Consider the following 27,328-nt stretch of genomic DNA (forward strand, 5'->3'; position numbering starts at 1 on the left):
CTATTTAGATTTCAGTGCTTCCTCCCACTCAACAGCTGACGTGGAGTTCTTGGGAATTGTTGGAAATATCGATTGCATTTTATTTCAAAAGTCTTTCATTTTGAAGAAGGAAAAATAATTGGTCATCAAATGTCAGAAGAAGGGAGAAACAGCCGAAACTATTAGAGACGGCACCTTTGCTGACTGGAAAACACTTCACTGCTCACAGGCACAGAGCAAAAGTAATAACCAATAACCACCGAGGTCTGTATTCCAGCTGCCTCGACAGAACAAAGCACACACCTCTTTTCTTCTTCCAAGTGTGAATCCATTAACTAAATAACACAAAATTTCATTCTTAGTCTGGAAGGCAACACTGTCAAACCTCTAGGATATGAATCTGCTATCAGAGGAATGGTGTGGATTGCTGGCTTTCACACATACAGATGTAGCAAAGAATGCCATTTCTGTCAGTCCAAATAAATGAACATACTTAGGTCATTCAAAGTGAGAATTTTAGGGTCAGAGGGAAAGAATGCAGAAAAGAAACTTAGTAGGAGTTTATTAAAACAAATGAATCAATGAATGGCAAATAAATTAGAATGTTCTTATGGGCCAGGCAGTGTAGAAAAGCTTGGGTAGGGGTTTTACCAGCAGAAGTTGAAATGAAATCCAAGAGTCAGGGCAGGGGTTGGGAGATCTTATGTAGTGCAGATAGGATTTCTGCAGTTCACCTGGGTGCCTGGTCCACCTAAGGCCTACACCCCAGCAGAGAGGGGAAGTGCTGGCTCCTGGAGCTAGAGTCTTACACACTCTGATGGTTGCTTATCCTCTCTCTGGGTCTGCTATGAAGACACCATTTTGGCAGCACCGCAGCCTCACCGTTTCTCCTTTCCTCATCTGGATTGTGAAGAACTCTGGACTCATCAGCAACATGCAGACATTCTTAGAGTGGTTATCTGAGAGTTAGTTAATATATTTTTCATGTTGATACTTATTTTTTTAAATTGAGGCTAAATCTTTACCTTGTTTCCAAATTCAGAGGTGACATCAGAGTCTCCGTTCAAACTCTAGTTCCGCCACCTGGAAAAGCTGCCTACTCTCTCCAGCCATAGTTTCCACTATGCAGGATGGAGATAATAACTATCTGCCTCCAGTTGTGAGGATTGCGATGATGCACATAAAGCACACCTACTGTATGTTAGGTGCACACACATTATAAAGATGTGTTCTAAGAACAAAGCTCACATGGATATAATTATAGTGGTTTGCTTGTTAAAAGCATTATGTTAGTTATATATAATTTTGGTTGAACTATTCTGAGACTGAAGATACTATATAGTCTTAGGAGACCCACGCCAAGCATCTCCAAGCTCTAGACCCAGATTCCAATCTTGAAGATACACACATTATGGGACATGCCTCTCTTTCCCCCACCCCTTCTTTTCACTCTCCTTGCTGAGCAGAGTTTTTGCACTATGATGATCCCTTTATAAGAGGTTCTTCACTAGGGACAGTACTTCATCCCTGGAAGGACCTGGAATATGGGGGAGGGGGTCTATTTCTGGTTGTCACAATCTTGGTGGACTACTATTTGTATTTGGTGGGAAGTTTTGGTAGTTTTTTACTCTGAAAATCCTTATTGATGGTACACAGAAAGAACTGACTTGTCCAAAGCACCAACCATGCCCCCAATGAGGAACTTAGCACAGACTTTCGTAGTTGAAAAACAGGCACTTCTCGGACAGAGTTTACAATGTGTTGCCTGGTTCTCTCGCTTCGTCTTTCTGGGTGAACATGTTAAAACTTAGCTTAATGACACAGTTTTCAAAAGGGATGTGAGATGGCCAAGGCACAAGCAGCATCATTTACCGTTCTCTTCTCAGTGACATAGAATAGTAAGCTGCCAGGAAGCAGTGGGTGGGAAGCAAAGGAGGCGAGGGTAGGAGAGTGAAGGGCAGCTGCTCAACTTCAGCAGGATAGTGCTCCCATTGCCATTCCTGGCCGGGTTTTTCTCTTTCCTCTCATTTCCCCCATACTGTATTATTTACTTTTTCCCAGGGTCATAGGTAAGTAACTGAACCAGTAGGAGGAATCATCTGGAAAACAGCCAACCAGGAATATAAGGGCTTCAAAACAGGAGAAAGAACCAAGGAGAGTGGGGGAAACACCACTTAGCCCTAGTCTCGAATGCTCAAGCTGTGGATATGGAAACCCAGCATCTACATTTAAGTTATAAACAGGTCTCAAGTTGCTTTAGACAATGGAGCTCTGCTACTTAAAATCTTCACATTTTTTTCACTAGAGATAGCACTTCATCCCTGGAAGGAACTGGAATTATAGGGGGTGTCTATTTCTGGTTGCCTCAATCTTGGTGGACTACTATTTGTATTTTGTGAAAGTTTTTGGTATAGTTTTTTATTCTGAAAATCTTCATTGATGGTACACAGAAAGAACTGACTTCTCCAAAGCAAAGCAACAACAACTTCAGATTTTAAGTATATGTAGCTTAACCATGTGACTAGTGTATATGAGAAAAAGAAATGTGTGTCACTTCCAGGCTGAGTATTAACATAGGAGGTGACTTCCTAGGCCTCTCCTGCATTCCCATCACAATACTGGAAATCTGTCACCAAGGTGGTGCCTTAAATGTCTACATTTAAGTTATAAACAGGGTATCTATTTGCTTTAGAGCTCCATATGGAGCTCCATATACTTAAGATCTTCAGATTATACCTCAGTTTAATTAATTTCTGAAAATTCTTACAGCATCAATTCTAATAAATGGGCAGTTATTGGAATTTAAAACTCTTTTGAGTTGTTTTTGCCACTAATGAGTTCACTTAGTTTCTATCTTCTCACTTGCAGATGTAGGACTATTGCCAGGATCATTATAGGATCTACTGTTATGAAGGCACAGCCTTTAGATATGTCAGTGATTATAGAATCAATGATAACTTTCAAGAATCTGTTAATTCAGTTTCTTCCTAAAACAGAACAGAGTAAGACCATATAATACTAATATATCAGGAGATAAAAATTATCATTAGGTTGTAAAAGTGTTACTTGAACAGGAATCATAATGTTTATCATTTGGGATATCCTATGTATCAAGCACGGACAAAGCACCATTATTTAATCTTCAAAGTTCTATATAGCTTAAATTATGACTCTCTGCTTTATTATAAAAAATCAGAAATAAGAGAGATGATGTGGCTCCTAAGGATACTTGCCTGGCTGACTGATGTCTAGGAATCTCCCTTCAGTCACTCTGTTTCTATGATCCAGAAACACAAAGTGTCTCTAAAACTTTCACCCATGTGCCACCTTTCACTGAAAACATTTTTAAAAACATAATATATATCTCTTGTAATAGTGGATATTTTCTTTTGGATGTATGGCAGATGTAGCACTAATTTTCACCAAGAACCAGGATACATCTACTTCTGGAGAGAAGGGATCATACTCCCACTTCTTGAAGTTCGATAAACATGTGACTAGTGTATATAAGAAAAAGAAATGTTTGTCACTTCCAGGGTGAGTATTAAGCACAGGAGTTGACTTTCTAGGCCTCTCCTGCCTTCCTTCTCCTGCCTTGCAGTACTGAAAATCTGTGTCACCCATGTGGTGCTTCAAGATAAAAGTAACCTGAGGTGCTAAGCCAGAATTGAAGAAGAGCTTTCCAAGAGAGTCACTTGAACCCTCTGTGGCTTCTACATGAGAAATAAACCTCTGTATTTTAAGGGAGATTGTGGGGACATTGCCTTTCATTGTGGCATAACTCAGCCTATCCTGGCTGACATATAAAACAGACATAATGCATACTCTGATACCCTAAAGTCATACATTATGACTGTAACACAGTTGAATGAAAGTTTATCACATAAGAGGGAACAGGGACTCTGCAAATGAGCCCTACAAATCTCTTATAACCACTTGGGTCAAACAAACCACCAGTTTTCCCATGTTCAGGGAACTCAGCAAATCAGTTAATCCCTTTATATGAAACTGTTTTCTGGGGGAATTAGAACGTTTCTAGATGTTTTCAGTGAAATTGTATATGGGAGATCCATCCGATCAGCATACACAGGGCCATTTTTTTTTTTATGAGGGATTGCTGTCCTAAATCTGTTTGATAAAATTCAACTAAGCAGCCAGCACTGGCTTGGCTTAGAGAGAAGATGCTGATTGCAACAAGGATCTGAAGATGACATGTATTAGAACATAACCATGTTATTCATTTAGATATTCAATGGTGTTAGGAAAGCTAATGTAAATTTTTAAATCTCAGCTTTCCATTTTCTAAGTTATTAATATTGTCCTTTAAGTAAAGGACAGATAAACCATCTTTACTTTTTCCTAAACTCTTAGTATATCATATCCATAAAGTCTAGCATATGAACTGAAAGAATGTTTTCTGAGAAAAGCAATTCTCACTAAGATGGCCAAGTATTATGAAGCAATTAAAAACAGGGCACAACCGAAAAGCAAAAGCTGTTCACGTGAAATAAACCAAGCAACAGGGATGACTTTCGGAGCCAGGGCCCACAGTACTAAGACCTAGCCCAGCTAGAATAATTTATAATAGCATCTTGATTTAACAAGACAGCAAATGAGGTTCTCACAGGCATGTCTGAAAAGCTTTCCCTAAATCAGGTTTTACTTTTGGTAACAGCACAATTCAAGGGTTTCCTTTTTTTGCCAAATCAATGACAGTAGCTGTACCACCTGTGACTGTCAGGCCTCTTTCTAAAGATATTCTACTTGACTGCACTGAACTTTTTTTAAAAGATATTTATTTTATAGTTGTAGATGGACACAGTATCTTTATTTTTTTATTTTTATGTGGTGCTGAAGATTGAACCCAGGGCTTCACACATGCTAGGCAAGAGCTGTACTGCTGAGCCACAACCTCAGCCCCCCTGCATTGAACGTTTGATAACAGCTACATCTGATCACCATTATTTTCATATCTTAATGATCTTGCTTCACAGGCATGCATGCACACATGTGCTGTACACACACACACACACACACACACACAGAGTCCCCATTTCATGATATTTGTGTTTAATGGTCCAGCTCATTGACTGTCCCAGCAAAAAGAGGGAAGCCTCAAGATGGATTCATTACAAAAAAGTACCATGTGTGTACACAATTTTATTTCTACATTAGAGGAAGTTACAACTTTTAAAAAGAGTATATAAGTGAACATATTTATCAATGAGCCAGAATGAATTAGTATGTATTTAACAAAAAGAATGGAATTTCTATAACACATTAAACATCAATATCTTTGTTTTGTATCCCAAACCAAACAGACTTGTTTTTGGACTAGATAGCAATGACACTGATGTTCAAGGAAAGAAATGATACATAAGAGACACCAAAACCCCCTTTTATGTTGCAGTCAAGAATTGTAAAAAGTACCATCTAACATCTGGATACTAAATAATAAAAACCAAACAAACAAAACATGGAGGGCTAAATAAAGATGGGAACATCTTCATCAATTTTTAGGAATTCAAGTTATTCCAAACCTTGGCATTCACAATCCTATATTTATATCTTGTCTTCAGTAACTTCAGAAAGGTGTCTCCAAACAACTTCAAAGCTTGAGCTCCTTCTGAATTCCCCAAAGAGTTTTTGCACTCTTTTTCAAGCAGGCCTCCTCTTCAGGGGTCATCTTTATCTTTATAATGTCTGTTATACCATTTTCTCCTAGGACACAAGGAACACTGACGAATACTTCTTCATTTATTCCATAAAGACCTTTAATTATGGTGGAAACTGGATGCACTCTCCTGAGATTCTTCAAGATACTTTCTGTTAAATCAGCTACAGATAGGCCAATGGCCCATGAAGTATAACCTTTCATTTTAATAATCTCATAGGCACTGTTAACTACTTCTTTGTGGACATTTTCCCACTGCTCAGGGTCCGTCCTAGTACCTATAGATGTGTTCAGATCTTTTAGAAGGACACCAGCGATGTTCACTGCACTCCACATGGGGACACTTGAGTCTTCATGTTCTCCAAGGACCCACCCATGACAGCTTTCGGAGTGGATACCAAGCTTTTCTCCAATCAAAAAACGGAAACGAGCAGTATCCAGATTACAGCCACTTCCAATAACGCGGCTTTTGGGAAACGCACTGAACTTCCAGGCTACGTAGGTCAAGATATCCACTGGGTTGGAAACCACGATCAGTTTGCAGAGGGGGCTGTACTGGACGACATTGGAAATCATCAATCTAAAGATGGCCACATTCCGCTGGACTAAGTCGAGGCGGGTTTCTCCCTTCTCCTTGCACGCCCCTGCCCTGATAATCACCAGGCTGGAGTTGGCGGTGACCAGGTAGTCTCTGCTGCACACGATGCTGGGCAGCTTCGCGAAGGCGCTGCCTTGCTGAAGGTCCATGGTCTTGCCCTTCAGCCTGGCTTCGTTAACATCCACGCGGGCGAGCTCGTCGCTCAGGCCTTTCAGCAAGATGCTTAAGGTGCAGGCCACGCCCATCGACCTGCTCCCTGTAATGGACACCTTGGTGTGGTGGACGCGCTCCTCGGGAGCCAAATTCTTGAAGAGGTCCCCCTTCACGGTTGCCATCTCCGAACCGGGCGTGAGCAGCCGACCGATGCCCAGGGGGACCTGCGCCTCCCGAGGGGGCCTGTGGGCCCTCCAGGGTCCCAGGAGCTTTGCACTGGCTCTCTGGTTGGACCGCAGCATTCCTGGCAGCCCAGCTCATGGCTGCGCACTCAGGAGGAAGAGAGGGAGGAAAGCCACTGCAGAGGCACAGTCGGTTGAGGGCCAGAGGAACCCGGCTAGGGCGAGGTATCGCCTCTGCGCAGGCCCCGCCCACCCACATGGCCCCGCAGGCCTCGCCAAGCGCTCCAGCTCTGCACACACCAAGGCTTGGGGATGGGCTTCCTGTCCAGCAAGGGCATCCTGCAGTCAGTTTTATACACATACTCTACACGTTTGTCAGGTGAACCCAGAATCCTGGAGTCATCAATTTTCTACTCTGAGTAGGCAGACCAAGTAAGATGCGTCAATCAAGTACAGGTGAGTATGTTACATTGCAGGCCACAAAGGTGCCTATGCATTGTCTCCTAATAGCATCGGAAGAGAAATGGGCCCCTGTTTCCCAGTGTATCTAGCTGAAGGACCTTTTATTTAGGAAGGACTGACCATGACTCACACCCATGTAAGTCGACAGGTGCTCGACAACAGGGCAAGGGGCTGCCCGTGTATTACTTCAATAGTCAAAACTCACCAGGAGAGGATACCCATTCCTTCTTATACCAAAGGAAGGCCTGTGATTGAGTCCTAGTAAAAACGACTTCTTAAGAAGTCATAAAAAAGGAACTTATCTTTAAAATGTTCTTAAAATCACAAATTTTAAGCAATGCACAAATCAGACTGATGACTAAAATGATGAAAATTATTTAGTATACAACACTGTATTAGTATATCTTACTTCCTCTGCATTTTTTCTAGGCAGTCTTCTTAACTAATTTCCTTACAAATTGCTGAGGAGATGTACATTTTACATATGATGAAATGCACCCTCTGATAAACTCAATAAACTACAAAAGTCTCACTTACAATTATGATTCTTTCTCCCCACTCATAAGTGATTTGAACCCAGCAAGGATTGCTCAAAGCACCCCTCTTGTTCTAAGACAGGATTTATTCTCCCAGAATGGGGCTTCTTGGTACATATAGCCCTTTCATAATGCACAAGATTACAGTTTTGGGATAACAAATCCTGACAAAATGAATAATTTATATTCAGGACATGAAAAGCTGTTCTCATTCTTCCTGCCACTGAAGAGAGGAACAATTGCTGGGAGCCATCAGCCAAGTAGGTATGACAAATTCCTTGCCAGATTACTCCCATGCTGTCTAGTGGAAGGACTTCTGAAAGGTGACCTTGCTCAAGGACCAGGGCAGGATCCGTGTTTAGGGTGTTCCCCCTTTAGAATAGGACTGTTTAGCATAATAGGAGATTAGGGTGTTCCCCCTTTAGAATAGGGCAGTTTAGCATAATAGGAGATTAGGGTGTTCCCCCTTTAGAATAGGGCGTATCCTGCTGCTGAGTTCCTCTTGAGTGCTTAGGGTCAGACAGTATATTTTGTGAGACAGAAGCCCATGCGGAGTGGATTTGGGCAGAGAACGTGGATTCCCCCAGAGCGTGTTTGTAGACGGCCGGTGTGAGTTCGGGAATAAAGAATTCCTGTTTGAATCTACAAGCTGTGTGGAGACTCGTGATTTGTGCCCAGCCAGAGACTGCGGCAAACAATAAGCAAAGGAGTTGGATGAGGGGTGGGGAAAATTGGCAATCATTGTAGTTCCACAACCTTGTTTCAATGTGACTCATTGGCTGTGATGATGCACTGTCTAAGCCATAGGGACCCCAACACTCTGTTTAGATGGTACAGAGCCACAAGCTCTGTGACACACAAAAGCACAAAAGCATCAGAACATGAATTCTCTCCACTCGGGCAGTCAGATTTATGGTATACCATTTGTCAAATTAAAAACCTGAATTTTAAAAATAATCATCTTTTTTGAATAGTAGCCAACATTTTAGAGGGATCCTTTAAAAGAAACAAAAAGATTTTGATAGCTATCATTTCTTTTATCCTAGTCCTCACTGGAAATGTTTTAACCTGATGAGTGCTCCCACCTTCTTCCTAAATGATTCCTTTGACCAGACAAGTCATTTTCCAGGATAAGTGCTCTTGAGCATGAAATTCAAGGACGTAAAGACTCTAAAGTGGATGGCTTCCTTCTATGTAATTTTCTTCCTAGAGTTTGAATTTCTTCAGCAATATAATATCTGAGACCAGTGTCTTCAGTCTTTCGCCCTAGACATAACTAAATCATTATAGGGCTGGATTGGGGGGGTAAACCTCTCCAAAATAAAAATACATCAAGCAAAGCCACTTTTTATTTACAATAAGTCTCAAGATAAATGGGAAGTACGAAGAAAGATGAAGAGATGTAAGTGACCTCCAGAGCAGATGTAGGTCTACTCAAAGTTGTGGAAAGCCAAATATAGCCAGACAGCTCCCTAATGGTTTCTATCTTAGGTGGCTCATTATTCTTTTTGAATTGAAAACCTAGCTCAAATTATCTATTCAAAATGCAGTGTGACATTATAGCTGATGGCAGGATTACACTTTAATGCTTTTGTTTATACCACTCAGGAGGGAGGTGGCAGGAAATTCAGACCACCACATGTCTCTGGAATGGCTGCAACTCAGTCATTCTGTCCTTCCACCAGGCCTCTCCCAGCCCACTCCCACTCTCCTTTTTCTGTCCAGGAGCCCAGTTCCCACAGCCCATCCTTTCACAGATCTTGCCAATCCTTCAAGCAGAATGGATTTTTAAAAATTCTATGACACCACTTTGTACCTATCTCTATTACAGGATTTATCACAATTAAATGTGAAATACTTATTGAATATATCACTTCTAAAGGGATCAACCTTATTTATTAGAGTATCCTTGTCCTCTGGATCAGAGTTGGACACATGAATAAGGATTTGGGAAATGCTTATGATAGAAAAGGATTAGTAAATCAATGCAGACCTGAATTTGTAAGGCTAGACAGAAGAGTAAGATATGAAAAGCTGGGCAAGAGAATCTACCTGGTGCTACAACAGAAGTAGTAAAATGAGTGATGCCCCTTTAGGTTATTTTATTTATTTATTTATTGTTTATTTATTTGATACTGGGGATTAAACCCAGGGGTGCACTTGACCACTGAGCCACACATATTTATCCATTTTTATATTCTATTTTGAGACAGGGTCTCACTAAGTTGCTCAGGGTCTCTCTAAATTACTGAGACTGGCTTTGAACTTGCTATCCTCCTGCCTCAGCCTCCCAGGCCACAGGTGTCTGCAACTGCGCCCAGCTCCCTTTGGGGTTTCTTAGCAAGGCTATAAGTTAAAAAAAATTCTTACCTATTTTCATAGCCAAGCATTTTTCAAACCTTAACCAAGTTAAAATAACAACAAAATCTATACTACTAGAAATACAGTGAAACAAGTATGCAAATGGAAGAGAAAATATTTTTAAACATTAGAATTATTTAAAATGTTGTTTTGGGGGAACCATTAAGAAAATAATCAGCCTAAGCAACTTAGTAAGACTTTGTTTCTAAATAAAATATAAAAAGGGCTGGGATGTGGCTCAGTGGTTAAGCACCCCTGGATTCAATCACTGGTACCTCCCCCAAAAAATCAGCATAAGAATTCCTTGATTTGGGAGGGAAGGATCCAAATGAGTAAAAATTAGTGTTAATTAACATTATAATCTGATCAGAAACAGACTATAAACTCACAAGGAAGGAGAGCATTACATAAACAAAATTATTTTAAAAGCTTTCTTTGTAATTTTAAAGTTATAAAATTATATTTTAGAATTAAAGAAGACGCCAAGTCTCCAAGAAGCACCATGCCAGCAGCATCATCCCAGTTCTGACAAGCAAAAGTGCCTCCAGATACTGCCACATATCTTCTACATATATTCTGGGTCTAGGTGGGGGGACATTTTTGCCTCCAGTTGAGAACCAATAAGTTAAAGAATAAGCAGGGGCCAGATCACAGAATGGTGTATAAACCATTAAAGGAACTGAATTTCATTCTTAAGGCAAAGGGAGCCCTTGAGATAGCAGATTTCATTCAACAAATATTTAAAAAACACCTACTAATGGAAGGCACTGTGACAGGTGCCAATGATACAAAGAGCAAGATAAAGGAGAGCTCTGTTTTCAGAATTTACATTTTTACAAAAACTGATAAAACAAGAAAATAGGCCAAATAATTTTATTTTACAATTGGTACTGTGAAGAAAACAGGATAATGAGTAATTTTAGACCATATGGTTTGAGGATACTTCTCTGAGGAGGTGAAATAAATCTGGGTGGAAGTTCTGAATGGCAATAGAGCTGGCTGTACAGAGAGTCAGCCATAAATTTCCTGGGTAAAGTTCGAATAAAGGTCCTAGGCAGGAGTAAACCTGGTGTATTGGGGGAACAAGGGGACTGGCAGGGCCCAAATGCAACAGGAGGGGTGCGCAACTGTGGTAGCTCAGAACAAGGTCAGGGAAGGAGATGGGGCTTTACCATACAAACCTTCTTCCACAGGAAGCTAGTGAAGAATTTTAAGTGAAATAGTGTCATAACTTAACTTACATTTAAAAAATATCTCCAGCTGCTGTGTGGAGAAAAAAATGCAGGGGAAATGAAGGTGAGGTCAGGAGACCAAAAGGATGCTCAATAGACTAGGTAAGAGAAGACTGGAGGCGGAGAGAGATGGAGGAGTTGGGCTATGAGCTACAACTAACAGGTTTCGCCCATGGATTAGAAGGGATGAAGGGAAATGAGAGAATCTGAAACAATTCTCACCTGGGCTTTTGGTTTGAACTAGGGGGACGGGATGATGATGGTCCTTCCTGAAATGGGGGAGAGACTAGGTGAGGAATACATTGGGAGGAGGTGAGGAAATCAAGAGCTCTGGATGAGACAAGGGTCATTAGACATGCCTGTGAGGCACAGTGAAAATGGAAAGTGCAGCCGAGAGGCAAGTCTGAAGAGCTATATATCTGGATGCCACTCGAATGGACAGATTGATTTAAAATGCCAGGAGCTAGATGACAGAGCTGAGGGTCTGTGCATGGATGAAGAATGAAGAGTCTCTATGGAGTCAATGGACTAGTGTCAAAAGTATCAAAGGAGGAGCTGGCAAAGATCGATGAGGTCCAAGGTGTCTCAGAAACCACAAGACATTGCTTCCTGAGAGGTTGCTCAATGGGTCAAATGCGGCCAGAAGGTCAAGGAACAAAGGTAAGACCTGTATCTAGCAAGAAGGAGAGCACTGGCAACCTGGACAATAGTACTGCACTCCCAAGGAAAGAAGCTGGCAGGAGATAGAAAGGGGAAGAAGTGGAAATGACCACCACATACAATCCTTTCAGGAAATATTTTCTGTGAAGGGAGCAGACCAATGGGAGAGAACAGCAAATCTGTACATGCTGCAGCAATAGGGAGAATGTAACCATCAGTAAAGCCTGAGGAATAGGACAGCAGCAAGGTCTGGATTGGGACCTACTGCCCAAGTGGCAAGGGTGGGCCTTTGGTAGCAGCATGGACATTTTGTCCCTGGTAACAAGTAGAGTCTATGATACAGCTGCACGGAGAAGTCTGGGGCAGGTGAAGGCCAGAGTGCCTGGCAGTAAGATGCAGCAAGGATTGCAGGGAAGAAAGGTGGGAGGCAGAGAGAGCAGAGAGGCCATTTTGATCATCTTGGGACAAGAAGTGTCCCCAGCCATTGTGGCTATGCAGGAGAGAGGCATTTCGTGACTGATGAGACAGGGTGAGAAAGAGTATGGTCATGAATGGTGATCTAGCTTCTCCCCTGGGGCACCTTAGTGGACAGTGCTGCCATTCACTACTCAGCAGTAGAGCACTTGCCTAGCACATGCTGGGTTTGCTCCTTAGCACCACATAAAAATAAATTAAAAAATAAAGATGATATTTTTCCCAACTAAATAATAAATATTAATATATATATATATATATATATATATATATATATATATATATATATATATATATATATATTTCTTCTTAAAATTTTTAGTAATATTTATTAGGGAAATTGAATTTGAGAGACTTCATTTTCTGATATACTGACAAGTAAGTATATAAGTATATTAACATATTTGCTGGGAGCCATTAGCCAAGTAGGTATGACAATTTCCTTGCCAGTGTACCCCTATGCTGTTTAGTGGAAGGACTCCTGGAAAGTGACCTTGCTCAAGGACCAGGGCGGATCCGTGTTTAGGGTGTTCCCGGTTTAAAATAATCCGAGTTTAGGGCGTATTCCTGCTGGGAATAGGGCGTATCCTGCTGCCTGAGTTCCTCTTGAGTTCTTTGGGTCAGACAGTATAATTGGGAGACAGAAGCCCAGTGGAGGTGGATTTGGGCAGAGAATGTGGATTTCCCCAGAACGTGTTTGTAGATGGCCGGTGTGAGATCGGGAATAAAGAATTGCTGTTTGAATCTACAAGCTGTGAGTGGCTCGTGATTTGTGCCCAGCCAGACTGCGGCACATATTTATTAAACTCAATGTTTCATTGAATTTTAGCTATATTTGACTACCAATATCAGGTAGCTTTTAAAATGAAGCTTACGAGGAAGCACACAATAGCACAATATCAGGTCTATCAGTCCACAATGCTTTATTTAGAGACATCTGTTCATACCGGCCAAATTTTATAATTTCAGTATAAGAAATAAGGACAAAGGAAAAAAATGAAAAGAAAACTCAGTGAGATCAAGGCCACCTTTCCTCCTGTGGAATATGGCTAGGACCATTCCTGAGGTGACTAAGCCTGATTTGTGCCAGGCCTCTGGAAAGAAGGCCTTCTTTAATGAGTGCACATTCCCATTTCATAAATTGCCAGAGACCCAATTTGACTTATGAAAGGAAACTGGTGGGTTTTTAAAGAAATATTTTGTAAATATGCCCCAGCATCAGATTTCTCCTTCCTTAGCGTAAAACACATTGGTCATTATCTCCCATTTTACACTGAACAAGACCTGTGATTCAGTCCCCCTGTCACCAAATTGCTCCACACATCAAGTGCCTCTCCCCAGCCCCATGTTAAGCCATCAGAGCTGCAAAGAAATTCAAAACAAGGGCAACAGAGATGTCTCTTTTGCCTCAAACTTACTAACTGATGATTCCAACTCATTTAAAAATGATTCCAGGAAAATATTCCTTAATCCATAAACTGCTTGAAAGCCTAAGGGATTGACAGATGAAACAATCTCTGGAATATAATTCTGCCTGTTTTCTGGGGGTTCTAGTGAGCACTGTGAAGAAGAGGAAGTGAGGCCATTATGCTGAGTGTTAATAAGAGTAAAAAACTGAAGCTTCTTCCTAGGGCAGAACTGGTAGAGATATCAGAAACATTGAAATTAGATTAGGAAGACGCAGAAAGATGCTTCAGCCACTTCTCAGACTTCCCCTGCAGATCACTCTGAAATGGCTACCATTAAACAATTTGCCAGGAGACTAATAGTTGTTTTTAATCTTTGAACTAAACCAGTGAAAAGTAAACAGAACTATTCCCTTTGTTAGATATCATCAAAGTTGAAGACTTCTAAGATTTTTCCCTCGTTTTACTTACATTTATGGTCTTACAGTCACTCTACAATACTGCTTCACTTGAGATGAATACATAAAAACAGTCTAAGAATAAATGTACTAATAAAAGCTGAACCAGAATAGTAATAAAACTGAATTAAAGAGTCAAAGGAAGAAATGTAATTATAATTAGCAAAAGCCATCAGGCTGATCATAGAGTAAAGAAATAAATCTAAATATTAACATAAAAATTATACCTTGCAGCAGTTACAACAAAGAATCAGACAAAATAAATGTTGTTAGAATGCACCCAGAATAGTCTCAGAGGAAGAATACAATAATACTTCCTTTAACTCTCAGAACAGGAAGGCCAAAGGCCCATTTCTAGAGAAATATTTAAAAGATAGCTGTTCTACTATATGGTTTACCTTTTTTGTTTGTTTACTTTTAAAGAAAAGGATACCTGGGATCTTGAGAAACAGCCACCTATATCAGCAGATGAGGAGATAGGACAGGCCTGAAGAGGTTTGAAAAACTCCAATCACAGACTGTTTTCATTTGAGCCTTTATAGCAACAGAGATGCAGTTTAAAAAGAAAAAAAGAGATAATTCCCTATCTATCAGATGGCCAAAAGTTTCAGAATAATACAAGTCACAAATGGCCAGGATGCTAGGAAACTTACATGGGCTGTAATCTTCTTAAAAAATTTGTTCTCTCTCTATATATACATGACAGTAGAGTGTATTTTGACATATTTACATGCATGGAGTATAAGTTATTCTAATTAGAATCCTATTCTTGAGGTTGTACATGATGTGGAATTTCACTTTTGTTGTATTCATATATTTATATTCAAACATAGGAAAGTTATGTCAGATTTATTGTAAGTTGTTTCCTTATAAACAAATTTTTTCTAGAGGGTCATTTAGGGTTAGGGTTAGGGTCATTTAGCAGTAGATAGCAAAACAGTTTTATTTTTTTATTTTTAAATTTTTTGCAAAGACATTTTTAAAACATACATCCTCTATCTTTAAGACAAATTTCTCAATCAAGAAAAGTACAGTAAGATGTATGCCTACATGATCACTATGGTGTATAATAGTGAAAAACTATTATCTAACTACTACTGACAGTTTAGCAGATTAAGTAGATTATAATATGCAATGGAGTACCATGTAGTCATTGAAAGTGATAGAGATTTATACACTCTGCTGTGTAAAATTTCCCTGTTACTGTTCAGTCAAAAAGGTCCCAGTGCCCGAGGGGTTTTTTGTTGTTTCAGTGTGAGGGATGGAACCCAGGGCCTCCCACATACTAAGCAAACTCTCTATCACTGAGCTCCATCCCAACCCAGCACACAACATTTCTGCACAATTCTATGAATCATAGCATAGGTCTAAAAGGGTGTTCCTACTATGGTGACTGTAACTTGGTGGGATTTCTGCTGGCTTCTGTTTCTTTTTTGTACTTTTTTACATTGAGGTTTTTTTTTTCAAACAGTGAAAATATATATATATATATATTTTTTAACCCCAAACCAATGTCATCTTTATTTTTTTAAAAAAGGCCCTAAATACATTTTTCTTTAAAAATAAACACCAATATGTGTACTTTAGTTTAGATCTTGAATATCCCCCTAGGACCTATATGTCTTGGGCTTGGTCCCAAGAAGGACATTATAGAAGGTGGCAGAATCTTGTGGGAGTTCCTGAGGTCATGGGTATGTGACCCAGAGGGACTGTGCAGTTTTTTCTTTGCTCCCTGGCCCATGATATGAGCAAGCAGCTGTGCTCCACTACACACCCCTGCCACTGCTATGTAGCACCTCCACCAGGAGCCCAGAGCAATGGGGTCACTCAATATGCCTGGGACGTCCAAAACTGTGAACTAAATCTTTTCATTTAGACATTAATTTTCTCAGATATTTTGTTATAGTGACATGAAGCTGACTAATATATCTCTTATCCCAATATAAAAGTTAAAAACATTTATAATTAATATCTCTAAATAATTTAAAGTAATTCAAAATAACTAAGAACATTTTCATTCATTGTTTTTATTTGGGTTTTAGTTTCTAGGAAGGCAATTGCTATAAATTATCTATAAATTCTTACTATACCAGGCATCATGAATACATCTACACAAGACACAGGAAAGTGAAGCAGAGGTGACTCTGTCAGTTCTTTGAGATGGCAACCCCCTCACAAATGTACAGCACAGGGCCTCAGCAGTGTATTCCCCCTTCTGTAAAGTTCCAATTGAATCAACCAAGGAATACTGAGATACCTGTGTTTCCCCTCTGAACAGAAGAAAACAATATCCAAGGTAGCCTATTGAAAATTAGCTAAACCTCTTCAGAAATCCTTCAAATATCAATACCCACTATAGATAATAAAAGTAATAAAGTCAAAGTTATGCAATTGAGTAACATACGAATAACTGTATATGACATGGTTTCTATTTTTCTTTCATAATTACGGAATTGCCAGTTAGTCCACTACAGGAACTCAGATCATTTACCTCAATTATTTTCTGAGCTTGAAGTACCTGCCCTGATAAAACATGCTAATCATACTGCCCCTGTTGAATGATCAGTCTCTTGGGATCAGGTGCATAGCTCGTTTAGGAACAATGAACCCATAGGACAAACTCATCTCCCCCCTCCACAATGAAGTTACTGTGTTGAATTTAATTTTCAGTCCTACTCAAATGATACAATAATTAAGAGTAACCAATAAACCTAGACTGAACAATCAGGCTGTGCTTGCTGGCCCAAAGCTGGCCAGGTGGCAGGGTAGACGTGAGTCTATGCTGATTTCTGTAGGCAGGGAGGTCCCCACCTTGTCCTGGGAAAACCCCCTAATTGGGCATGGTACTGAACTCCCACTAGCTCTCCTTTTTTGAACCCTGATTAAATGATGTGCCATTATATAAAATACAGATATATTTGATGTATTACATGTGCTCCATGAAATATGAAATTTCATGATAATTATAAATAGAGTAAAAAAAATTTTTAAGAATCTGAACAGTGTTTTGATTTAAGCATTTTAACACGTTCCCTTTTAGGCCAGTAGATGTAGCTGTGAACTAAATTAGGAAATACAAGTACTTTTATCAAGCTGCTCAAAGTCAGCCATTAGATGGCACCTTTTGTTGTGATGGTGGGGGCTGAGTTTATTGCAGATTTAATGCATTTCAAGGTAGCTAAACAACAATTATTTGATGCTGGAGTTGGTTTTTACTTACCTGCATTTATCTAGAAAGTCCCCTCTTAACGATTTATTGTGTGCATGGACCATTTCTGCTCATCGTTTTCTAACCAATACTGTTGTCCTTAGGTAGAGAAAAATGCCATTTCCCAAAGAGGCAGTGATAGTGACACAAGTTCATTACTGGACTTAGGTCAATCTCATCATCAAAACTCTAAATGCAGGAACTCAACTCTCTAAATGTAGAGATGAAATATCCCATATGCTGTTTGTGAGCCTCAGAACAGGGTAGTAAGAATCTTCCTGGGAAGGGAATGGTAAGGCTTAGACAACAGCTTACTGAGGAGATGTTCTTAGCATAGTGTGCAGCTCTCGAAAGACCCATTAATGACTTCCAAATGAACACACCAACAAATTAAAAACACTGCTGTCCTTAAAACATGTGCCTCTTGGAAAATATTAGTGGATTCATTTTTCTGTGGCACTTCTTAAATATGCAGATCAAACTGATGTGCCTAGTGACCTGTATGTGGGGAGAGGGTATCTGCATTCCCTCTATATAATTAAACAAAGATGCAACAGAAAAGGAATCTGTGTATTTTTGTGTTCAGTGTTGCCAGTCAGAAAATATTTTTTCCTCCCCAAAATATTTAATTTAGGCAATAATCCTCTTACTAGTGCCATAAAACAAAGTTCACAATCTAGAAACTAAAATAGCACAATCTAGCCCATAAAACCAAATTCTCCAGTGTAAAATAACCTAATTTTGTTGGTCTATGAAAATTTAGATTGAATCATTCCATGACTCTTAAATTGAAGATTATTCATATTTTCATACCTCAATTTTTTTTATTGAGTTTATAACCAGAGTAGTAAACACTGGAAACATCACCCATCAATTCCACTGTCAATGGAAAGTGCTAACAGGCTGTCAGCCACTTAACTTTATTACTTGGTGCAAGCCCAGAGTACATTTCATGGGTAGCCAGAGGAGTTTTATGAACTCCTTTGCAGTAAAAAACTAATAGAAATAAAATCTTGCACAATTTTTTAAAAGGTATTACTAGTAAAGTAATAATTTAAAAGAAAATATGTAAAGGCAAAATAAAAAATTCACTCATATGCCCATAATTCACTCACATATTTCTATCTGACATTTTTCCTCCTGGGTACCTTGTTTCAGGTACCCGCTCTCCTATCATACATAGCTATGAGTCCCATTTTCCATTTACTGTAATATTGTAGGCATTTTTTAATTGCAGATGACAGCTTAAAAGAAGATTTTCTCTTTTTTGAGTAAAGAATGGCCAGTCCTAGACCAGACTTGACATCAATTATCATGTGGAGAGATGAGGCCCTCACTTACCCAGAAAAACTTGGTGAATTATCAAGAACAACATGGTCAGGTCACAATCAAAACCAAATTCACTACCTGCCTCCCTCCCCTGGCTCCTTTCACTTATTCCTTTATTTCCCATCTTAGTTAATGGAGGTAAAGCTAGAAAACACGCAGATATTAAGATTTAGAATTCAGTTCAAAACTTGACTCTGTCAGTTGTGTGATCCTGGGCAAGTGAGTTAGGGTCTTGAGCCCTTATTCCTCACTTATAAAATGGGGGATAGTAATGCTATATTGGTATTAGGCAGAATAAATAGTCTGCTATGTCTAAAACGTTGGTACAATGGACGAAATAAAAAAAATTGAAGTAATAACAATCATCAAAAATCTTCAGTCAGTGGTTTTCAGAATTTTCCAAGTTGTCCCTAATTTATTGTTACAAAGGATGATTAGAAAGCAAAATCACTTTAAAAATAACGGTTGTTCAGACCAGGGAAACTATCATTTGTCCATCAGTGTGTTTTGACTAAAAAGTACAATAATCCCATGTTTAGTTATGCTAAACTGAATGTGAAAAGCTCAACTATGTTTATAAGGTTGATTTAGCAAACCACTCCCTGTTGCCCCCCCACAACTCAGTGTCTCCTTCTCTACTGAATTAATTCATCTCCACATTATTCTCCAACTTAAAACCAAAACCTTCTTAACTCCCCCCACCCCCAATCCTTCTGGTTATGACTCCATTTCTTTATTTCACTTTACAGCAAAACTCAATACTTGTCTGTACCTACTGCCTCCAATTTCTCTCCTCTATTCTCTTTTGAATCTACTCCACTCAGGCTTTCTGCCACCATTTCAACAGTGACCATGATTTTGCTACGCTCAAGTCAGTGGTCAGTGTTCTTATGCAACTTCTCACTAGCATGCAACACAGCCTCTTCTTAAAATGTTTTCTTCTCCTGGCATCCCAGCTACTACTCTGGCTCTCCTGGCCTCTTTGGTCAGGATATCACTTTTGCTACTTTCTCCTCTCTCCAATCTCTCAACCTTAGGAATGCATAAGAGCTCCCTCCTCAGACCTCTTTGCTTTCTTGCCACCCAGATGCCTGCTTTCATGAGCTCATCTGGTCTAAAGACTTTAAACACTATCCATCTACTGGTGAGTCTCAAATTTATATCTCTACTTTGAACCTCCCCCTGAATTCCAAACTTCTATATCTAACTGATTACTTGGTTCTTCATGTGGCTGTCTAACATATCTCAAACACAAGTCCCAGACTGAGCCCCTTATGTTATCCCCTAACATTGGTCTTTATCCATTTTGCAGTTGCCCACGCCAAAATCTTGGAGACATTCCCTGATTTCACTTTCTTCTCACATCCCACATCCAATCTACAACAAGACCTTGCTAACTCCAGCTTTGAAATAAATCCAGAACCTCTTTTCATCAACTCCATTACTGCCACCTATTCTAAACTCCCATCAATGCTCATCTGTCATTAAGAGCCTACTAGTTGTTTGGACATTCTGTGGACCTTCTTAACAACAGAAAAGAAAGAAGCCAATCTTTTTTAATGGATAGCTTTTTAGCTTAGGGTATAAATTTTATAAACACATACATATACACCCAGACATAAACACACACACATTTAGGCTCTTAGGATTTTTTTCAATAATGTGTAAACAACACAATTAATCATTTAAATAACCCATTTTAAAAATGCTTTAATTATTTTACAAGAATGTTTATACATATGGATGGATGTTAAATAGTACAGAAAGTTGTTCCAATTAACAATTCATTAAAGAAGTAGCTAACATCAATTTACATAGAATGAACATTAGCTATGAATTAGTCATTACATAATTATAGTTGAAAAGCTTTATTAGTTACTAGTAATGAGAAGTTGCCTAGTAATTGGCAAGAATTTCATTACATTCTTTGCCGTTACTTCCCAAGACAGGACCACACTACATAAAAATTCGAACACCGGGAAAATTTAGATAGCAGAAAGTAGAAAAAACAGCCAGATGCCAATCATAAGTTTGTAGTTACTTACACTGTGAACTCCTAAGGCTTTCCAGACTGCGAAGCTGATCACACCAACTCCACACCAGGCATAAATTGAGTCCCAGCCAAGAGCTCTCAAGGCAAGGAAAGACCCGCTCTCTGGTAAGGCAGCTGTAGCCATGCTTCCCTGAAATGAAGACAGAAAGGATTGGGTATAATGATCAATTCAGAAAGGATAAGAAAGCTGGGAGTGTTTGAAATGATGTAAGCATCATGATGCTAGGAGGCCAGGCCAAACCAAGGTCAAATAGCAACTTCACTACTTAGTAAGTCAATATCTCTGATTGAAAGACATTTCAGCATACAAGACACTGTGCCTGTTAATTCTTCCCGAAAAAAACTCAGAACATTCCACGAGATTTCTCTATTCCCCAATCATTGGCATTTTTATTATAATAACATTAAAATAATTACCTAATCTGATAACAGCAGATTATAACATCCTGTCTTTCATCTGGAAAGAAAATTCTATTTATTTGTGTCCACTTCTTTTTCAGAAGAATTTTCTTTATATTGCTCAACCTATTTCTTAGTGCAACTTTTTCTTATGCAGGCTTGGCTAGAGATTGCTAACACTGCTCCAGCACACAGAAAGCCTACACTTTGTTGATCTGCATCCCTGTACATAGCATCATGACTACATCTAGTAGGTATGAAGTGCTTATTGACTGGCACTTTTTGTAGATATTCTTAGACCTAACCAGGTCACCAACACATCTTTCTTTAACCATTTTCCACAATACAAACAATATTCTCTCCATCTCATTCCTTGTCCATGTTGCTGTAGTTTCAGTGTGGTTCCCTAGACACCACAGATCTCACATAGATGCACTCCCTGGCTTTTAATTGACCTGATTTTTGCCCAGAATTAACCAAATGTTATTTTACCAGGGTCAGTTTAAGTGCTTTAGCCTAAATATTAATTTAGAAACAAAGATTAAAAACCATCATTCCTCTGGGAAGGACAGAAATTGGCCTATGCATATATATATTGTAAAGTCTACATTCACCCACATTTGTTTTACTAAATCAAGTAAAAAGGAAACTGCATGAAAATAAATCTTAATGATACATCAATATTCACATAAAAATCTTAATTTTGCCTTAGAATTTTTAAAAAGCAGGTCATATTTGTGTAATATCAGTCTCATAAATTATAAAATAAAATTAGTTATTATTAGTCATACTATATAAATTATGCTTCTGAAAATGAATTTTTGTGGCAACTTGATGTTAAAAATTAATCTTTGAGTTTTAAAAGTGTAGACCCAAGCTTTTTCCTCTAGGGGAAAATGCCAAATGACATTCACGCACTCCGTTCAAATTTTTCAAAATGAATGTTGACTGACTTGCTTCAGAAAAAGATTAACTTGCCAAAAAGTAAAAGCATTTTCTCTCACTGCCATTTTTTGTTTTAAAATACAGGGTCTTACTAAGTTGCTTGGGGCCTCACTAGGTTGCTAAGGATGACCTTGAACTTGAGATCCTCCTGCCTCAGCCTCCTGAGTCTTGGGATTACAGGCATATGCCACTGCACCTGGCTTCATTTTTTTTTAAGTAAAACTAAGGCTTTTGTATTTGGAAGTTGAATTTAACAAATCATACTGCAGTTACAGTAAAACACTAAGGAATATTCCCAAAATAAAACAAAAATGATTTTCTAAGTGAAAACTCAGAATTTATAATACTTCTATGCCAGAATATATGTATATTCCTTATCTTCTAACATTTACCTAGTAGCCTCTGAGAATTAATAATCTATTATTCATACACGTAGGAACTATCAAGAGCAAATTGTCAGAATGATAACTGCATACTAATGAATAAGTCTACATTTTAGTTTTTTTCAGTATAATTCTAGGATTTTACATAAATCAAATAGATTTTTTTAAAAAAATGTTCAATCTAGTTTAATTTCTCCTATAAAGCATTCTTATCTAATATCAAATTTTTATGTTTACATCACAGAATAACTTAATAATGTATGCAAAATACTTTTAAAAGGTATTTTTATAATTTTTCAGAAGTTACAGCTATGAGAAAGATGAATGATAACCTGTCCTTTTAATCTACTTGTTACATAAATGGATCTTGAAATAACTCAGTAATGTGATAAAGTTGTTCCATGCCATAACATTTATAAGTAAAGGCACTGAATAACTTTAGATAAGCAAATTTCACGTTTATGTATATATTAATAAAAATATACACACAAAATTTCACTCATATAACCTTGCAATCTTTTTATGAAACTGATATGTGAAAAGAACCAGTTTTAGAAATAAAGCTTGGTTGGTCATTTAAATAGATCAATGAAGCTCAAGAGTGGACTCTCTGGCCATCTTAGATGGCATTTTCCTGTTTATTCAAAAAATTACAAAGAAAAACAACTGTGCTTACTTAGCCCTTATTATTGTTTTCCACTTTCCAGCTTTCTAGCATAAGACACAGCTAAAAATGAAAATAGGTCACTAAGGACCTGATTATCTGTCTGAAATAGAAGCAGTGTAGGTAGCCCCTAGCTGAAAAGTTGGTCATTAAAAAGTCCTAGCCTCTAGCTCAAAAGTTGGTCATTAAAAAGTACTTTTGGGTTACAATCCTGTGTTATAATAAATACCTACATTCCCAGGTTAGTGGATAGGAGTTTATGTGAATAACAATATTACTAAGTGGTATGATTTATTCCCCAAAATTTATTTCCCAGAAATAACTGAAGATAGAAAAGTACTATGTCCAGCAAGTTGCTTGATTCACGTGTGCCTCAGTTCCTTGCTCTTTAATGGGAACAACACACAGTAATATCGGCTCATAGGGCTGTGTGTTGGTTAAATGGGTAAAGCCTTTAGAATAACAGCTGGCACTTGGCAAGTATTCAATGTTTGGAAAAATAATTATTATAATAATAGAAGATGTCTAGGTGGTGGGTGACCTTTAAGTTCATTGCCTCAGTGATACTCTTACATTGGTGCTTGCTCAATACAAACTGATTAAATGCGTGCTCCAGAACTTGAGTTCTTCCACAACCCATTTTAACTCGCAGAACGTGGAAAAATGGTAATGCTCTGATTCCATTGTTTCCCAGAGGGAAGCAGAACTTACATATTTAACCATCCAGAATGGTGGTTCTCAAACTTTCTGGGTCTCAGGATCTTTTTATACTTGGACCCAAAAGATTTTCAGTTATGTGGGTTATATTTACTAATATTTAATATATTAGAAATCAAAACCAAGAAGTTCTCAAGTTTTATTCATTTTAAAATAGAAGCAAATTTTACATTCTTGCTAATTTTTTAGATGCCTAATCTAATAAAAAAGAGAACTGGATTTTCATGTCTGCTTCATGTTGCAAATTTTTTTTTTGTTGTTTTGGTTAAACTATATGAATAAAATCTGGCCTACAGATATATGGCTGGGAAAGAGAGAAGTAATTTAAAAACTTTCCTTTTTAATAAAACTTGACAAAACTCCTAACTCAAGGTTAGTTACAATATGGAATCTGAAGTCATGTCAATGTACTTCTTTGTAATTTATTACATTAAAATGTATTAGTCTATTTTGTACTTTGAATAGACCTTTTATTCCATGAATACATGATTACTCAGAAGATACTGATTTACCAAGTTATATACATATTTCAATTACTGATATGATTTATGAAACAATATATTTTTTAAAACATCCTTAATATCACCATAAAAATTCTCATCAGTAAAGTTGCTGACCACTAAGTAGGGGTTAAGCCCAGGATGGCAGATAAGTTTTCTAAAACCTAATTTTAACTGAAAGTTTGAATTTTAGCAGTGGAAACACAGGTTCATATTTTTCACTCCTAGGAAAATGTCTTCCATATACCTCCTTCTAAATAAATGGAAAAAGTGGCTCATTCAGCTGGGAACTCAATCACACACTGCTTTTCCTAGAGAAAGACATCTTGCCTCAATGTTAAGAAAAACTGTATGAGTATTTCCCATTTCTTCTCACAATTCAAATGTCATGATTTACTAAAACTAAAATTTTTACTGCTTGGACAATAACATTCTTATGTAATGTTTGTTTGTTTTAATTGCAGATGTACTGAAATGAAAAACACAATAATGACTATTAGTATGGTTTTCTGCCACTACGGTGACTATGCCAAGGCACAGCAGTTTCACTGTCCATTACTTCCATACCATGAGTGCAATTATGTTTGAATAATCATAGAGAATTTGAATAATATTCAAATAATCAGAATTTGAATAATTCTGACCTTACAGGCCCACAAAAGGGTTTCAATCACAAGTGTTCTCTGGATCAGTCTGCAAACCACCATCTTAGACCATGAAGGGCATATGTGATGAATAAATCTCAGAGCAAAACAGAATGCAAAGTTGTAAATATGTGTAGAATCTCTAGCTTTCATCAGATTCTTAAGTCTGTGAGCTGAGGGTTAACATAAAAACACTTCAGCTTACAAATCAACCAAATTCTACTGTTAAAGCACCACTATTAAATTATACTGCTTTCTGCCACAAGATATATTTCTGCTCTAAAAATATTCAATTACAAAGGGAGAAAATGATCCATAAGGTTCTTAGCAATAATTTGAGTTGTTCCATGTAAGCCCTCATAGGGAATTTAAATGCTTTAAATTTGTCTCTTGTCATTACAGTGTCCAGAAGAGTTAAGTATGAATGCCCAAGATAAAAGAAAGCAAATCCAAATGGTTTAAGATTTTTCATGCAACACTCTTCCTCAACAACGGTAATAATCTGGGTGAATATTTAATCTGTGTCCACCTCACTAGACTCTAAGATTCCTGAGTGGCAGAAGTGTTGTTCATTTTTTATCCTTTGCACCCAGTTAGTACAGTGTATGACACATAAAAGATTCCAAGTAAACATTTGTTAAAGCAATGAAGTACTGAATAAGTCAAAAGGGGTGGGAAGAAGAGATGGAACAATACAAAGACAAGAATCTCCAAGAAAACTCAAAGAAAATTCCTCATCAGTGAGGGAAATGAGGTACACAACACCAAAAAGCAACTGTGTCAATCTTGATAATAAGTTAAGGATATTTTGCTTTAAGTATGTTACAATCACTCAACTAGTTTCTGAGCATCTAAATTATTTTCTAGGGGCTGGGGCCATAGCAGTGAATGAACCTCCTATTTAAAGAGCTGACATATTTCTCACTGACACAAGGATGTGCTTTATTTCAATATTACATCTCTGAAACAGAGATGCTACTGCAGTAAGTATCAAGAGCTTAACTGCCATAATTTTTCTTTCTAATAGTACATAAAATATTTGGACCTCTTATACTAACAGTGAGTTACCTAAATTTAAAGTCATGTTGTGACTTATACCAGATAAGCTTTCAAAGTCTTGTTCTGCTAAAATTTAAAAAACCACGAATCAAGCACTTCTTTTTAAATGAAAATGAAGACCATCAATTAATTTGTAAATTTCTTTAACCCATGTGGTATACTCAGACTTACTTCTTAAAACAATGAGAAAGGACATCAACATTTCCTTTACTTTTTTATATAAAAAGATGTCATTTATTATAAACAATAACAATGCAATGAATGGATCTCAGTGTCACAAACCTTATTGAACCATTCAGGGCTTTTCTTTTTACCAATGATAGTGTGGTAACAAATCCAGCCAACATTCCTGCTGTGGCAACAGAACCAAGGAAAATTCCACCTGCCAAGAGTTTGGGGGAGGGGAGATTCAAATTAAAAAAAAAAAAGAAACAATTAAGTTCAAAACAAATAAGTTTCAGATACTTTTTAAGTTACATTCAAAATTACTTCTGAAATTCGAGAAATTATGGCTAAACAGCTGTTGCCGAAGGTAAGCGGCAGCCTCGGGTGAAGTGCGCCCGACCTCAGGACCTCTGCTTCCAGGGGTCATTCCGGGATGCAGTTCCTTGCCCTCTCCGCGGGTGGCGGCGTGAACTGCATGAAGTTTCTCCCGGGGGTAAAGGGAGCGAGTGTAATTAGAGCAGGAGAAAAACTGCCGAGGGGATGGGGAAATGGAGCCCGCACGCGAGGGGCGATCGCGGACCCGCCTCCCGGCTCCGGGCCGCCTCCCCCCGCCAGCGGTTCCCGACCCCGCCAAATCCAGGGGCAAGGCCGCGACATGGGCTCTGAGCAGGATGCTTAGGGGAATGACCCTGGGAGCAGGCCAGGCACCGCACCTCCCCACGTCACACCTTTAACCAGGAAAAGCCGATCGTCCATGGGCGCCGGAGTCTCCAGGTGAGAAGGCTCGCCAGGCCCAGTGCCCGCCGTCTCCATGTCTAAGTCTCCACCACTGCCTATGGCGCCAACGGGGCCCGGGTGGAATCTAGAGCAGGGCGGAGGAGAAAGGTTCCGCTGCGGCCTCCCCTGTGCAACCTGAAGACAAATCCGGAGTATGGCCGCTGTCCCCAGACCCTCGCTTCTCCTGGGCTGGGCGGGAAAGATGCGAGCACCGACCGCAGTGTCCCCTGCCCCGCACCGGGAGCCAGGGCGATGTCCTCCACGGGGGTCTCCCTGAGAGGGTCACTCGCCTTCCCCAAGGTGAGGATCA

General features: G+C 38.8%; 1 protein-coding gene and 1 pseudogene across 2 annotated transcripts; both read right to left on the reverse strand.

Annotated features, from left to right (window-relative positions):
* LOC143388067 (transmembrane protein 242-like) lies at positions 1-27,054 on the reverse strand (annotated as a pseudogene).
* On the reverse strand, positions 5,588-6,598 carry LOC143640195 (L-lactate dehydrogenase A-like 6B). 2 transcript variants are annotated; one of them, XM_077108089.1, is made up of 2 exons: positions 6,354-6,586; positions 5,588-6,203 (listed from the first exon to the last, which is right to left on the reverse strand). In XM_077108089.1, exons 1-2 carry the CDS (start codon positions 6,584-6,586, stop codon positions 5,588-5,590), a joined length of 849 nt encoding a protein of 282 aa, XP_076964204.1. The 2 variants fall into 2 exon arrangements, with proteins under 2 accessions (XP_076964204.1, XP_076964205.1); XM_077108090.1 differs by having other exon boundaries at positions 5,588-6,598.
* Positions 27,055-27,328: the final 274 nt, after the last annotated feature.

The sequence above is a fragment of the Callospermophilus lateralis genome, unplaced genomic scaffold (genome assembly GCF_048772815.1).
Source record: "Callospermophilus lateralis isolate mCalLat2 unplaced genomic scaffold, mCalLat2.hap1 Scaffold_132, whole genome shotgun sequence".
NCBI classification, from domain to species: domain Eukaryota; kingdom Metazoa; phylum Chordata; class Mammalia; order Rodentia; family Sciuridae; genus Callospermophilus; species Callospermophilus lateralis.

Excerpts from the sequence above, each read along its gene's own strand:
- LOC143640195 (XM_077108090.1), bottom strand. The coding sequence starts at position 6,586 with ATGGCAACCGTGAAGGGGGACCTCTTCAAGAATTTGGCTCCCGAGGAG.